The 17553-nt window shown below is 32.9% G+C and overlaps 1 protein-coding gene and 1 long non-coding RNA gene across 2 annotated transcripts; both read left to right on the top strand.

Moving 5' to 3' along the window:
• Positions 1–2602: 2602 nt before the first annotated feature.
• LOC106333613 (uncharacterized serine-rich protein C215.13-like) lies at positions 2603–3867 on the top strand. Its single transcript, XM_013772037.1, has one exon. It carries the CDS (start codon positions 2628–2630, stop codon positions 3645–3647), a length of 1020 nt encoding a protein of 339 aa, XP_013627491.1. The 5' UTR covers positions 2603–2627; the 3' UTR covers positions 3648–3867.
• Positions 3868–8550: 4683 nt separating this feature from the next.
• LOC106333078 lies at positions 8551–9174 on the top strand. The gene is made up of 2 exons (XR_001268273.1): positions 8551–8727; positions 8931–9174. It is a non-coding gene; the product is annotated as an uncharacterized LOC106333078 (long non-coding RNA).
• The last annotated feature ends 8379 nt before the right edge of the window (positions 9175–17553 follow it).

Here is a 17553-nt window from a genome sequence, read left to right as displayed (position 1 = left end):
GTAGCCAAAAATTCATTCTTTAAAATTTTGTAACTATTTAGCATAGTGAGTGGGTGGCTCTTCTACAAAATATTGGAGGTCGAGGTTCCTGAAATAGATGGTTGGGTCTGTGTGTGAGGAGTTTCCTTCACAGCTACCAATACTTTCGTCTGAGTTATAATTGTTTTCTGAATTCGCTAATCCCATTTTGTTTTTTTTTCCTTTACTGGTTTTCGAATATGGTGGATGAATTGTATTATTATGTTTGTTACGGGTTGGAGGCTAATATACTGTGTGCATAGTTGATTTATTAATTTTGTGGAAGCAGTTTTGTCTAATTGATGTTACATTTGACTTTTTATTTAATTTTTATGATACAATTTTAATGAGCTATTAGATTACTAAAAATGATTGTTTTCAATAAGTTATGGTGAATTGTTCAGTAACGACTAAATAATTTTGTTGGGTTGTTTTTGTTTGTTTGGATGTGAAATTTTCGTTCTCATATAATTGTAGTGTTAGATTTTAACAATAAATAGAAGAAGGCTTATTTGTTTTGCATTTTTGTATTCTTAAATGAATTTACAATTCATTTTATGGTATTAGTAAATTAAAGATGCTTATAAATTTGAAAATGAAAATTTCTTGAAAGAAAGTGATATTATTTTTGTGATCATTATACCTGTTATATTTTATGTGTGATTTTGCCTTCATTTGGTTGTAATATATTTATTGATAAGGAAAGACTTAAACAAATGTATTATCAAAAAAATAAAAGGCTGAGGAACAGCTCGAAAACAGAGATATAGAATAATCATAACTTTTCGTTTTAATAAAAGGCGAGTGCTTCTACAATGTTTGAACCAACTTTATCTATTGTAATAAAAGCCCATATCACATTCTTTAAATTAGGCTAGCATCGGTTACTAAAGGAAACGTTTGGACCATCTCTATAATTTTAAAAAAGTCCAAATCATGTTAGAGAAATAAGAGAAGCGTCAGCCAAAAATCGCAAGGATGTTTGGTGTGGCGACACGTGTCATGAAATGCTCATCCCTCTTTGATGATGTGGCTTCACGAGGAGGAGAGACTAAAGTCTTCCTTTTATTGTATAAGATAGTGATGGTACTGATGGATGCATTTCTGAACCCACGATGGTTTATACTCGGTTTGGTATTTATACTCAGTTTTTACAGATAGGTTTAGAGCAAAGCAACCTCATTGGTTCAGATATATATATATATTATTATATAGGTATCTAAATCCAAAATTATTAGTATTTTAATAAATTAAAATTAACTAATTAAAATTTATTATGCATAACCAATTTATACACAGTTTATAAAGCGTCAGTCAACATGTATGCACAGATGCTTTTCACCTTTTCTAATATTTTTCTATTTTGCTTATTTTTCTAAATTGTTTACATATTTCTAAAATTCTATCAATGGAGCTGTTCTTATAACCAATTTTTAAGTAATAATAACAAAATGAATAGTGTTGTGAAATATTTGAACATGAGCACTCTATTTTTTTAATATAAGTTAAATATTATATTATCAACTGTGAAAAATATTACAATAACGATTTTACAATCGACAATTCTATTATAACAGTTTTATCTGCACTCTTGTTAAGATATTCTCTATAAATGTATTTTTTTTATGAGAGAACATTGATGAATGTTCAGTAAAAAAAGAATTAGTGAACTAAAAATGCTTCCACAAAAGATGATAGCTAAATCTATAATTATTTTGTGGGTGTGACAGCATTAAATAATTGGATGTTGTGTAGGACAGAAAATTATTTGTGTTGCCACAAAAGTAGTAAATATTTTGTGTGGTCATAAGTACAGAAGTAAATGCAAGTCGGACCATTTATAGTTTTACATCTGAATTTACGTTTCCTTATAAACATTTGAGTTACCTCTTATTGTCGTTTGCGACTTAAGGTAAACTAATAAATCTATGGAAGCGATGATCGTGCCAATTCAATTATGGCGAGACAAAACCGTGGCTTTGACTTGTTTTTGAAGTATACCTCTGAACTAATATTACAGATTCTGACGTACTTGTACTAATAAATTTGGTAGTAAACATACACAGAGATGGACTGAATCATAAAATATGTTCTGAATCATAAAATCATACTAAGAAAACTCTATACAAGAGCATCTGCATCAGTGACCTCCATGGGGAGTTCACACAGTTTTCGAAAAAAAAAAATATTAAAATAAACAAAAGGAGTGAACCTGTCTCTTGCAGGATCACTGCAGTGAATCCGGGTCATCACTGTAGCGCGGGCCCCACGACACGTGGCGGCCCGCGATTGGTCCGATTAATTATTTTTTTTAAAAAAAAAAAAATCAAACAGAAAAAAAAAATAAAAAAAAAATATTTTGTGAACCCTTTGGAAGGGGTTCACTGATGCAGATTCCCTAATGTATTTGGGCCTTTTAACCCGACCCAACTCGAATTTTTACATGAAATTATTGGATCTAGTAAATGAAGACACGTGTGTGCTACTGTGCTGTATATGTGAGAATCTGAGCTGAGTTGTATATATTGCTCGTCTCTGTCACTGCCACTTCTCCACAAACCCTAAAAACACTCTCTCCCTCTCTCTCTCTTTCTCTCTCTCGACTGTACATGGCGACGGTTTGCGTTAGAAATGTTGGTACTTCGCCGGAGAAGAAGCTATCAACGGCGAGTTACTCTTGTAGAGGCTCCAAAATGTCAGTGATGAGCCAAAAGTCTCAACCGTCGGATCCTAAGTTAGAAAACGAAGATCCTGTAGACTTTGAGTTTCTTCTCGAAGATCCCGTCACAATGTTATCCGCCGACGAGCTTTTCTCCGACGGCAAACTAATCCCGCTTAAGTTTTCCGGCGCGGTTAGTTCGAGGGAGAAGCCTATAACAACAGCCGTTAACACGGCGGCGAAACCATGCCGAAGATTAGAGATGGAGAGTGCTGATCCTTACACCTTCTCTCCGAGAGCTCCACGTTGCACCATGAGATGGCGTGAGCTTCTAGGCCTTAAGAGACTCACCAAAACGCCGGAAGAAGCGTCCTCGCCGCCTTCGCGGTTGTCTTCTTCTACTCCAAACCCCAAAACGGCGTCGTTTAGGTATTTACTCAACCGAAGCTCCAAATCTTCTAAGGACTCGGACATATCGGAGACGTCAACGTCGGTCTCCTCTTCACGTCTCTCACTCTCTTCCTCCTCTTCCTCGGGCCACGACCTCGACGACGTTCCTAGGCTCTCTCTAGACCGGGACAACAAACCCAACAACGCTCCAAACCCGTTTGCCCGGTCACGTGCCCCCCACCACCACCACCAACTTAGGAAGCCACGACGTCATTCACCATCTGATAAAACGACGGAGAGGGCCTTGACGGTGACGGCGGATAGTCCGAGACTAAATGCTTCAGGGAAGATCGTGTTTCATGGGCTCGAGAGAAGCTCTAGCAGTCCCGGTAACTTCACAGGCGGACCAAGAATGAAACATCACCATGGGATGCCGAGATCTCAGTCTGCTAATGTGAGAATCACTCCTGTTCTTAATGTTCCTCTCTCTTCCCTCCGTGGTGCTTCGAAACCGGGTCTCTCTTTTGGCCAGCTTTTCGCTTCTTCGTCAGGGAACAACATTACCAAGAACCAAGACTAGCTAAACCGGATTCTAATTGTACTTGAACCGGCTTTAGTAGCAAAGAGCTTCGTTTTAGTGGGGTGGTTTTTCATCAGATGAGGTTAGATTTGGGTTCAAAATGTAAATAAAGAGAAATATATGATTTTCTATTATGTTCTGCATGGAGCGAGTTGTTCGAAACTGGAGAAAACAAGACAGTCATTAAAATACTGTAGCAAGAGTAAGAAGTGCTTCCCATGTTCAGAGGGTTTATATTCGAAAAATATTAAACCACATGTTTAGATAATATAAAAATGTTTTGGCTCGTTATCGACGTACCATTGTACTTTATTAGTAATTTAGTAGTATCATACTTGTATTTACACTTCAGGGGAGCGACAGCTTTTGAATTTTTATCTTAACCTCCCTATAAAAAAAGGTTAATGATTCTGCGTTAGAGACAATCCAAAATGCAAATCTTCTCCGTATCGGCTTACTTCATCTACTGCACCCGTTTAGGTATTATTTTATAGTCAGTGTCAACTTAGTGTAATAATTTGAGTGAAGAGACAGCTTTAACTGTGGTTGGTCATGTGTTTGGTCCAGATCAAGTATTGCTACATATATATTTGATCTCCAATGCATATATTATTGCATACATTAATGTGGTCAAATGGTATGCGAGACCTGATAATGTGCTACAATATTTTTATTGAGTTCTTCCTTGAAACAAAACCACATTTATATAAGAAAGAAAAAAAAATCAGATCAAACAATGTGGTGATCTTTTGGAGAGAAGTCCACTCTATAGCACTAACTAAATAGTTTTTTTAGGACTGGCTGGAATACCCGATAAAATATACGAAGAATGCATATATCATTTGTAAACCATGATAAATATATAGATTGTTATAGACTAGACATGTAGATTTCAAAGTATATAAGAGCATGATTATTGGAGGGTTCTTGGGATGGGGTTCTTAGCGGAATACAAGAACTCGTCTCTTAACTTTTAACTAAAAAGGCTAAGAACCGGCTCTTACATAAGAGTTTTAATAACCGGTTCTTAACATTTTTAGTTAAAAGTTAAGAGACGGATTCTTATATTCTGCTAAGAATCTCACCCTAAGAACCCCTCAATAATCATGCTCTAAGGACGCTGGTCGCCTCAAAATGTAACTTCAAGCCATGACTATTCATATTTACGCCTAAGAACCCCTTGTTTTGATGAAAAATGTCAAAAATAAGGAAAAAATTTCTTTGGTGGTAGATTATTTTGAGGGATAATGAATTTATAAATAGTGTTCTTTAAAATTTGAGGAAACTTTTCACAAACTCATTTATGTGTTAAACTTTTTTATCTATAAATGACTTCTTAAACTTTTTTATAATTTTTTAACTAAAAAGATCCAATATTTATGGTTTTTACTTTTAAAATTATTAATACTTTATTAATACAATTATAAATTTATGTAAATTATTATATATTTTTTAGAAACTAAACTTATATGTATATAATGATGATTTAGTTTAAATAAATTTTTATTTGGGTAAAAATTGTAAGTTTCATAAAAAATAATAAACATTTTGGTATTAATAATAAGTAGTACTAATATAATATATTTAACAAATCTTTTTGAAAAGAAAAATGAAAGAAACCATTGAAACAAAATACAAATTCATTTTAAGTTTACTTTTATTTTGAAAGAAAAAAATGAGATAATTATTGGAGATATAGTAGATAGCCTTAATTAGAAATAATAGAACTTGTTTATAACCAAGAATGGTCAAAGCGTGAAGAAACATGTCAGTAGCTGCATTTTGTTCGAGTAAATAAAGACTGGTTCCAATAATTTTTTGTCTCTATATAAATACATCATCACAAATAAAAGTTGTTCGTCATTCTCGAACATGGTGTTTTCAGTCCCATCCGTTGGATATTTCTTTCGTCTCCACCTCTCAATTTAGTGGCAGTACATATCAGTATATCACAGAACAAAGATGGGGCTACAAACACGTATATAATTGTTCCATTACAAAAACACCACTCTAGTATTTGAATGGTAAGTAAATGGGGTATAAATTTTGCGACAAAAAAATTATTGCTACTAGCTGGTGATATAACTACAAGTATGCAATAAATCCGTCGGCGTTAGCTAAATTAATAGAAAAGTCTTAAATTCATTAGAAAAAACGATGTACACGACAATCAAACTTCCCACCGTTGCACACGTAACAAAACTATGACAAAATGTGACATGACTAACTGTAAATACTTTATTACATTAATTTTTTAAAAACATAGTCTTGAATTAAGAACTAGACTTGGAGTTCTGGATTGATGTTAATTTTGATTAATATATACTATTAGAATTTTAATCACTGTAAAACTAATTTATAATCATATATGAACGTGGTTTTTTCACACAAAATAATATACTAATTTACATAGTATGAGCATGTCATTTGATTATAGGTTTAATATGCCATATGCATGTACATAATATAACAAAGCAAAGTACCTTCTCTACGGTCTTCTTGACTAACTTTTGAATCTATGGGGACCCATAGTCCTCTTGGTGATTATTTGGATTTTCGCTGTCACATTCGACTAAAAATTGGAACGTACGTCCAGTATAACTACAGTTTTAATCACTGAATATAGAAAAAATTCAACCACTTATTTCTAGGTTGTACTCAATTAAAGGGATGTTCTCACGAGTTGCATTAGAGCACCAGCATTAATGAACCCCCGGTTGGGGGTTCATAATTTAAATTTTTTATTATTTTATTTTTTATTTTTTTTTGATTTTTTTAAAAAAATATAAAAAAAATAATAAATTGACCAATAGCGGGCCGCCACATGGCGTGGGGCCCGCTGAACAGTGACGACTCGGGTTCATACGGAATGAGCGTGGCGAGAGAGGATCATTACTGTAACATATTATAATATTTTTTTTTCTAGGGAAACGTGTTAACTCCACACGAACCTCTAATGGTGGTGCTCTTACTATCCAAAATATTTAAAATAATGAAAGTAGCTAGTTATCTATGCCTCAACGAGTTGTAAATTAAACATTAACATGAGTTCATGTTTTTGTCGTTATATTTATCTTATAGCTTAATTGAGCATGCAGTATTATATTTCGAAATGTTATAATATTTATATGCATCAAGGGACAGATAGCAAAAAAGTATATAAAATACTATATAGTAGACGTTGAAGGGTAATAAAAATGAATGAAACAGGGGAAATGAAGGAGAGAACGTGAAGGTGGGCAGTCTTGCGCCCTCTGATAGATTCTCTATCTCCTGTTTGATTCTCAATTTCTCATGGTGCTTTTATCCAAATGTCTCTTTACTCTTTATATATCTTTTCTATCTATTATTACGGATGTCTCTGCATGATATATTGGGACAAAGTGTTATGACAAGTGGCCTAACTCCTAAATAAAGAAGGCCGACATGAAAGGAGGTATTAGTTAGGAAAAGATACCGAGTTTAGTATGTCAAATAGACTTAGCATGTTATAGTTTTCACTTTTCATAGAAAAGTAAATACCAAAATCCAAAATTAATAGTCCAGTATAAGACCCTATAAACCTAGCTAATCTACATCTTACTGGTCCTGTGAGATTGATTTGAATTATATACGTTACGAATTTATAATATGGCCGGAGACACTATCCACTCTATGAACTAGGACAATGCACGTCCTTATCCAAATTCGGCAACAATTGACAAACTATATGATGGATATATCAAATACAAAAGAGTAGTAATAATTTCACGGCATTAAATCAGTTTGGTGGTAGCCCCTCTCGTTTGACCGATACTCCATCTTTTTTTATTAGACAATGGATTGTACAGAAAAAAAGGATTGTACACATAAATAAAAAAAGTTATAAATTAATTTTGTTTTATATTTTCAAAACAAAAATATCATTGATTGTCTCACTAACCATAATTCAACTAATAAAAATATCTGCATGATATAAAAGTCGTATAATATAAATATTATTAAACTTTACATTGAAAATCTTTTTAACTTGGAAAATGTTTCTCTAAAATGTAAAGTATACTAAAAAAACGGAGAAAAGATTATATACGATTAGTTCTGTTTTTTTTTTTTTTTTTTTGATAATCCAGGGATTCTCCACTTACATGGATCATTCTCCTGGGTCCGGTTAGGCAGCAGTCCTCTTCACCCGGGAAGGTTTTACCTGGGCTGGGGACAAGGCCCAACAATCAGTACCGCATTTGGTGACAGAATGGGCAGTTCACCTCCGCCTGGCGTCAGACGAACCCGTGAGCATAACAATTGGCCCACAGGATCTTTACCAAGTGAGCTACTAGATTCCGTCGATTAGTTCTGTTATGAGCATGGAAAATCTATATCTTTATATATATACACACATTGGCATTTAGTGAATATGAATGAAACAAGGGGACGCGACACATATATTGGCTGCAGAAAAAACGAGAGGGCAGCTTGAGCTGGGTTCTTAGCTGTCACTACAGTGAACTAATTGCCACATCAAATAGTAAACATTTATTTCTTTAATTAAATTGCACAGTGTGAGGAATGGGAAGCTGCAAAAATACAAAAACAAAGAAGAAATAAGCGACAAAAATGTACAAGGTGATTGCAATGGGAATGATGATGTATTACTGTTAAAGTCAAAATCGGAACTGTGTCGATGTGTAAGAAGCAGCAACACTTTGTTATGTATTTTGTCTTCTTCTTATATCTCTAGCTGTACATCTTACATACTTTCTTGTCTTGTGTTTCATCTCCTCTACCATTTCTTGTCGACACAATCTAAATTAACTACAAGAAACTAAAAAGACTTGTTTAGTCGACATGAATCATGGTTGATGGAAGGTTACGAGCACTTCGTGCTAATTATAGTGATGAAATGCGTCCCAAGTGTGTCGAGAATGCAAGCCTCTCTAAAGGCATAGACATCCTTATATGGGCCTTCTTAGGCCCGTTTAAAATATTAGAGCCTTGTCCAATTATAAGCTAGGGGAAGTAGAAACCCTAGCTATATAAAGTAGAGAGACGAGTGAAACAGAGCTGAACATCCGAGCTCGGCGATTTCACGATGAGAGCCAAGGTACGAAAACTTCCTCTGTATTCTTATGCATTTGATTCTCTTACTTATAGAGAACAAATATACCTCATTGCATATATAGTTTCGTTAGGATTGATGATATATCAGAAGCTTAGATCTCAAGTTACAGTTCTTGATTCTGTCATTTTCTTGTCTAGATTAAACTGGTTGGGGTTTATGACATTGTTGTGTGTTTGGTCGTGTAGTGGAAGAAGAAGCGCATGAGGAGATTGAAGAGGAAGCGCAGAAAGATGAGGCAGAGATCTAAGTAGTCTTTGTCTTGCTTTATCTCCTAATCTCTGTGGTTGCTTTCTAGTTTCTTGAACCGTTTATGTTTTGTGTTTTTTTACATTCAAGATTTGAACAATCATGTGTAGAACATGTTTTTGCTTACTCCCTTTTATTATCTACAAAGCAGAGGTTGAATATTATGCTTCTATTTTATAAAAATTAAGTGCAACACCCTAACTATTGATTGAACAATTAAGAATTGAGACGTAGCACACACCTTCTCGATCCTCAAAAGAAAAGAGGAGAGAGTAGATACAATATAATTGACTTAACGATGAAGAAAATGAAACTGATGATGATGCTAAGGAGATGCAAGAGCGTTGTCTAAACTTTTACATCCTCGGTTCCTTTTTCTGAATATATGGTTTATCGTCAGCGACTCATATGTGAGGTCAATGATTGATGATGGTCAAGACTAGGCTTGGGCATAATATCTTTAACCCCAAATCCGAACCGAACCCGATCCGTATCCGGTCCGAAATGTAAAAAATATCCGAATTGATCTTGTATACAAAACATATCCGAACCCGAAGTGTTATTAACCGAACCCGAACGGGTAACCCGAAAAACCGAAAAAATATCCGAAGAAACCGATCCGAATGTCTAAAATAATATATAATATAATTATACGAAACATGAACATATACTTCAAATATTCAATTTCATATTTATTTTCATATGTTATCTAACAATAAGTACTAGGCTAAGATCTGCGCCTTGCGCATGATGAACATTATATATATAAATTATTTTATATGTTTATGACATATTATGAAATAATAAATATATATTGAATAATTAAAAAGACATTATTTACTACTTATATAATTAAATTGGTGCGAACATATAAATAAATTTTATAAATCGAAAAAATATTTCTTCTATTTGATATAATATATAATTAAATTTAAATGATAGTAACATATATATATGGTATATTTTAATATTAATATTTATTAGATGATGCTTTTTGCTCATTTTTTTTTATCATGTGTATATGTTATAGCAAAAAAAAAACTAAATTAGTGATAACAACAATTTAAATGTGGGATTAATGGTTTAAGTAATTTATAATATTTAAAAAATTAAGTTGTCAATATTTTTTCAAATTTTTTTATCAAAAAACTGTTCAAAGTAAATTTCAAAATTAAAATCTTTATGTATTTTTATATGGCATATAGTTTAATTTAAAATGATACATATATTTATATATTTTTTATTTTTGAGACTTATTAAATGAGACTTTCAACTTATATTATTTTTTAATTATTTGTATCATGTCATAACAAAAGTTTTAAATCATAGATCACAAAATTTGAATGTGAAACTTTTAACAGTTTTAGTAATTTATACTCGTTTTTAAAAATTCAAAATATAATATATAAATAATTTTTTTAATTTTTATTATATGGTTATTATGATTATTTAATTTCTTTTAATAACTTAAAATTAAACAAATATAATTATAATACACACTTATTTTTATCAAATCATTATTATTCAAAATCATTAATTACCATATATATTTTAGCTACATTAGGCAATTCCGTAATCTTATTTAAGGAAATAATGAAGCACATTAATAATGTATTTATTGTGGTTTAATAAAAAACTTATTATATATTTAGATGGACCAACCTATTTTTCTAAGGATTCTAAGAATCATTATAGAGATGACACGTGGCTACAAAAAAATGTTGCAATGTTTCTCAAATAATATATAGGGGATTAAAAATTTAAATAACTACCTTAAATACTTAATTATATATAAATAAATATATATTTCTTATGTTTTACTTTTAAATTTTAGATTTTATTTTGGGTATATCCGAACCGATCCGATATAACCCGAATCCGAATGATATATGATTACTTTATGGGTTCTATGATGTGATACAAAACCGATCCGAACCCGATGTGTTATATCCGAACTCGACCCGTACTTGCAAATTTGCTAGAATGAGACCTATGAGGTATTATAAAAAAAACCGAAATCCGAAAAACCCGACCCGAACGCCCAAGCCTAGTCAAACATCCCACCAAAGTGTTGTTTCATTTATTTTTGAGACTAGCATTGTACGTAGGCAGATAAATAATGGGCCTAGCGATGGAGCCCTCCTTAGATCTGGTCTTGATCATATCCAGCCACTGATGATATATGATTCAAGAGATTGGTGCAAGACCTCTGGCTACTATGCAGATACTCACTCATGGCAAGAGAGCTGAGAGTATAGACCGAGTTCCCTCCATTGGTTGGATTCCAGGCTAGCTTATTCAAAAGTAAAATAAATGAGATATGAAATTATCGAAAAGATAAGATTTGGAAATAAGATGGACCACTATAACATACTTACAAGAGTTCTCAAACTGGCATAGACCAGTAGTAATCATTTACATATTAAAACATGTCGCATTCTAATGATAGGTACATAACGCAGAGTGCCAAGAAAACAAATGTCACAGTCTCACATTGGTCACATCCCACGGAATCAGTCGAAGTAATTTATTAGCTACTAGGGTAGACAGACGCACACATGTCTCTGCCTGTATATATATCAATAAATTTGTATTTATATCAAGTTGTATGGAGCAAACAAGTTTGGTTGGGGGGGAGTGTGATGAATTGGACAAGTTAGTGTAATTATAGAGGAGTAGAAGAGAGGGAGACATCCAAATAATACAAACGCACATCTACCTTCCTGTCAGCATTTTATTATTACTAGAGACTTTCCGTTTCAGACAAATATATTTACATTTAACATATATAATAGATATAAATTACGGTTAATTTTTTAAAAAAATTAAACTGTACCTTGAGTTTAAAATGCTTGAAACTTAAAGTTCAAGTTGTTGATGATACAAAATATATATGGGATGATGAATATGTGAATGAATAAAAAGTTAATTAAACTGTAGTTATAATCTAAATGCTCATTTATCTGACATATTTGGATTCTTAGGAAAATATTTTTTTAATCACTACTGATCCAAACTTATGCACATCTCATAGTTTTAAACAGAAAATACAACACATATATTATTTATACATTTTTCTCTTTTCTAATTGGATCACAACTCTGAGTGTTACAAAATAAAGAAAAAAATATCACAACTCCGAATTATCAAAATTTCAGTCATTACCTTCTGTTAGCGTTTCTTAAACTGTTACTTTTGTAAATACTTTATATAAAAAATATATAGTAAGTTGAAATATGAATGACAAATAGAAAATGTTCGTTACAACTAAGAAAACACTAATAACTTATATTTTAATAATGATTTTGAGTGACAGTACAAAATTACATGAGCATGAGTAGTTAAATTATTTTTGGTTAAACTTCTAAGATTTATGGGTAGGTCATATTAGAAGATTAAACTATATTATTGGAGATTCTCATGAAGATTGCTAAATTGTAAGATTCTGTAAATTTTGTTGGGTTAGTTTATAGTATTCTCGAGCCAAGTAACATGCCAGAATTAAGATGAAATATCTCTCTCTGATGCCCAAAACAGGATATTTGCTTATTCTTTTTTTGAATAGTTTTATGTGCTTTTATTTTCTCTTTCGTGCTGACATTGTTTTGGCTTTCAACACTTATTAACTTAGTTTGGCTTAGCTCTGTATTCAATGCCATTATGAACTTACACCACTATCTATGATCAGAAGTATTATTATTGTAACTTTCTTTTAACTCTTCTATAGAGATGGTCACACAAATATTTCAAAACATATGGCCAATTTTATGGCAATGAGAAAGTCAAACCATTCCTTACATACTTTATGTAAAAGTAACTCTTTACAACTGTATTTACTCATATTTCCATAGTTGATCTCACTTTTTAATTGATGTGTATGAGTCTATGCTTCAAGATCACAATTATAAGCAACCAAAATATCGCTAAGGACCACACTCACTCTGTAAGACCATGTTTATCCGGGGGAGTTTAGGAGTTTCTTAGAAGGGGAGATTCACAAAACACACAAAAACCGGTGACAGAAGTCACCAAACAATAGTCGACTTTACTTGGGTTCTTGTACTGTTCACGGGCCCCACTGACACGTGGCGGCCCGCCATTGGTTCGTTTTTAATTTTTTTTTTAATCAGACAAAAAGAAAAAAAAAATTTAAGAAACCCAAAACCCAAATCACCGATAATCATTCTCTAAGTGTCTAATATATTTGTAACTTACAGGAGGACATAAAGGTTGATGATTAGCCTATAATATCAATGATAAAGAGATTTTGCTAAAAAATTCTTTTGAGAATTACATGAACCCAGGATAAGTGAAATGATTCCTTAAAGAAGATTGGTTTAGCCTCGTATATCTTATATGCTCCTTACTTTCTGTTTTTACTGACTCTAGTGATCGGTTCTTTGGCTTCAAAAGATCATCTTTCAGCTTCAAGGAGAGACCATTCGTTACCCAAGAGCATACAATGTTTAAGGTGATGTACCTCTCTATCTGCCTCTCTCTTACTTCAAACTAGACAGACCAGTCCTCTTGTCTGGCTTGATCAACAGGTTGATCCTGCGAACTATCTCTGTTTTTGTATCTTCTCACCATCCAAAAGCAGAATCTAAGACACAACATTATCCAAGCTATTTAAACACGCACAAAATAAACAGAACACAAACACAATTTCAAACACAAACTCAAACACACAGCAAAAACTAAATACTATTTAAAAAACTTCACATTCCATGAACTTGAGCACTCCCTTGCTTATCGAAAGAGCTATTGTTGTTTCCATTGATAAGAGTCCGGTAAAAGAGAAGGCCTTGTTAAAACTAACACATACTTTTGAGACGAAGGCACATATTGAAGCGTTTGATAAATTGTATGCGGTCTGCGGCTGTGGCTGCTGTCGGATATACATGTAATTTATTGCGCATGTCCATGTAAAATCGCTTATAGACAGAAGTTATAGACATAGCAATTCTATAAGAGCACACTAAAAGACTTTGAAAATGGAAGTGATTAAACCTAATAGCTCACCACATTATCTCCATCATGCCTTTTCGTGACTCTACTCCAATGATCACGCGAATCCAATCCCTCGTCTTGAAGTTCACAGCCAATGGCAGTGAGATAAAACAATATTCATCACCATGTAGAACCATAGCTCGAGCTTCCTCGGGAAACCGTTGATCCCAACATATAGCAGACTAAGACATTGCACCAATACTTCAATTATGATTTCATCAACTAAATAAATCATACGAAAAATACACATGAAAATCTTGATTAACTTACCTACTTTAGTTTTTGCAAACATTGCGTGAAAAACCTTTTGATAACCATAGAGAAGTGTTGAAACATGTTTAACCAAATAGCATGATTAAGTAAAAAAAAGTTTAATTTGGAAAACTTCAACTCAAAACTATCTTAAAGCCAGTTGTTACCAGGATAAAAATATTTTTTTTCTTGACAATCTGAAGTCAATAAAAGGTATCAGCAAAAGAAAGTTGAGCTCATTACAACTCCAAACTTGACTCACCTGATCCATCAGGTATATGCAACTTCCTATAAATACCGAGGTCACTTCATCAACATATCCAATGGAAACTGAGTTGTAGTGTGCATTATTTGCCTCCTCAAAGAAGCTAACATGTATCTCTACACTCAGCTCCTTTGTCAGCTTATGTATCCTCTATTAGTAACCCATATCGAGCACAACAGTATAACAAATACATCTCGAAATGAAATCCACCGTGTTGATGAAAGTATCAAAGGGGCATCAAGATGGAAAAGGTCACGTTGCAATGATAGAATGGTCCTTTTAAGGCTTGGATTGCAGAAAAGTCCTCTCTCTTTGTGCTTGACAGAAGTAATATACCTAAAAAGTCTCCTATATGGAGATACTTGCGTTCATCTTTTATAGAAATCATTTTGTAATACTCCAATAGTAAGGAGAAGGCAATATATATCACTACAGAACATGAATCTACTTGAATCCAGAGTCCGAGGATAGAGCATTATGTCAATACTTAAGGAAAGTGATGATAATCTAAATGGAAACACTATAGCAGAGATGTGGCCTTCTGAGAAAAGAAAAACTGAGAAATATTTAAGAGCAAGAATGACCTGAATAAGAACGATGTTTGCTTCCTTTGCGTGTGCTTCTCTGACCAGAAACCAAAACTAAACAAAAGCTCCACCACATTCTCTCCATCGCTTGTACCTGGCTCATTCGCTCTCTCGCTCCTTTTAAATAAGAAACGTTATCTCGACTCCACAATGTTTTGTGGCACTTCTCATCCATAAGAAACGTTATCTCGATTCTACAACGTATTGTGGCACTTCTCATCCCTGATTCTGCCATATTTCCCTTAAATGAAAGCACAACCAAAATGGATTCAGAATATATTAATTCCAATTAATCGTTGTTTCACAACCCTAAAATCATATGAGATTATTTTGGGTTCACAAAAATCTAACAATCAGAAGAAAATATGGAAGAAGGGAGAAGGTGAGGAGGTTTTCGTATGGTATTTTCTAAGTTGAAGAAAGCATTAAATGAGAAAGATAATGAAAAAAGGTGTGGAAGCCATGGATTTGTAACGGATCATGAAATTGCTTTCCCAAACGGCGAGAGGAGAAACTTCAGAGGTGTGATGTGGCAAAGTAACAATGACATGGCTCTCTCTCATTGGTTGATTTTCGAAGCAGACGTGGATATGCTCAATGGAGCTCATATCCCTCTTTTACTTATTGTTTGATCTCGCCTTTTTGTACAATTTATTTAGTTTATGTGCGTTACATTTCTGACAATTAATTTTGTTATTTCACATCTACTCATACTAAACACATGATTTTTTATACCAAAGATATTTGACATAAATCCACTGAGAAATGTGGTGCAATGGAATTAGAGTAGAAGGGCCAATCATTTTCTGCCGACCCTTGTCTTTTCTACACATGTTTATGTACTCTCTTAAACTTGACAGTGAATTCACGTCTTCTCATCGTCTCACAATTTATGTATCAAGCATTTTAGTATAATCTTTGATATGTATTAATCCTTACGTTACATGCATTTAGAAAAGACCTATCAGTTACAATCGTTTCTGTATAAGTCAATATGTGTGTAGTGGGTGGGAGGGTGAGGTGATCATTCTCTTATCTTCTTCACCCAAGAATTTTATTATTTCATCAGCCAATATGTTAATCAATCTTGGCAGCTGATTAGCACGTTATTTAATTAATTTAAATATGACAAGGTTAGTACATACAAGTCATCGATAATTACGCCCCGTCCTGATCTAGAAATTGCCTTGGATTCACGTGACTTATGTAAGACTTGAAAATTCATATGATATCTTTGCTGTTCTACTCAAATTATCACTTTATCAGATAGATTAGTTGGGTCCAAATGGGTGGGTGCATTAAATCGAGTGCAACGGTATGCAAAATCGTAGATTATATAATTGTTGCATGGAGTGGAAAGTCAGGACCTAGTGTGTTTCCGATAGAAGTAAGATGTTGATCATGAAATCGATTTGCATATGCATGCACCTTGTTTCGCCACCAAAAACTCCCACTTAAGTGACTTAACATTCATAGCTTTTAATACCATCATAGCTTATCCCCTATATATTAATCCTGAAGCATTACAACATGTTTTCGTAGACACGTGTCATCACGAAAATGACTCTTAAAATTGTTAGAAAAATAAGTTGGTCCATATAAACATATACTATGTTTTTTATTAAACTAACTATCAAATTAATTAATAGTGTACAAAAGAATATTTTTTCTTTCCTTAAATAATATGGAATTACCTAATATGGTTAACATATATATATGATAATTACTGGTTATGAATAATACATATTTGATAGAAAAAAATTCTAACCTCTCTCTTTTTTGTTTAATTTTATACTATTAAAAAAAATTAGACAATCACATTAAGCATATAATAAAAACAATTAGATTTTTTCTTACATGTTATATTTTGAATTTTTAAAAACGACTATAAATTACTAAAAATGGTAAAAGTCTCACATTAAAAAATTTGTGATCCATGGTTTAACTTTTTTTTTGTTCAAACAAGATACAAATGATCATATATCACAGGGGTGAGCGTTCGGATACATGTTCGGGTTTGTATCGGATATTTCAGTATAAAGGGTTTTCGAGTTCACTCTCCTAGGTTCTTTTCTAATATTATATTAGTACGAGTCATATTCGGATAATAACACTTCAGGTTCGGATAAAAACACTTCGGGTTCTGTTCTAATTTGTAACACATCCTAAAACCCATAAAATAATCATATATTATTCGGATTCGTGTTATATCGGTTCGGATATATCCGAAGTAAAAGACAAAATTAAAAGCAAAACATAAAAAACACTTAAATTGAATAGAAATTAATCCAACACACATCAAATTGATAAATAACGATAAAATGTTAAATCAAGCATAAAAGCAAAACCGTTTGTAAAATTCGGTTTCGGATATTTTGGGTTGGGTTCGAATATTTTGGGTCAGGTTCGGATATTTAAATTTTGAAGAAAAAATAAATAAATTATTCA

Source organism: Brassica oleracea, chromosome C3 (assembly GCF_000695525.1).
Source record: "Brassica oleracea var. oleracea cultivar TO1000 chromosome C3, BOL, whole genome shotgun sequence".
Taxonomy (NCBI): Eukaryota; Viridiplantae; Streptophyta; class Magnoliopsida; order Brassicales; family Brassicaceae; genus Brassica; species Brassica oleracea.
Note: the sequence above shows the minus strand (reverse complement) of the source record. Positions and strands in the feature narration are given on the sequence as shown.

Coding starts and splice junctions, on each gene's coding strand:
- LOC106333613 (XM_013772037.1), top strand. CDS start 2,628: ATGGCGACGGTTTGCGTTAGAAATGTTGGTACTTCGCCGGAGAAGAAG.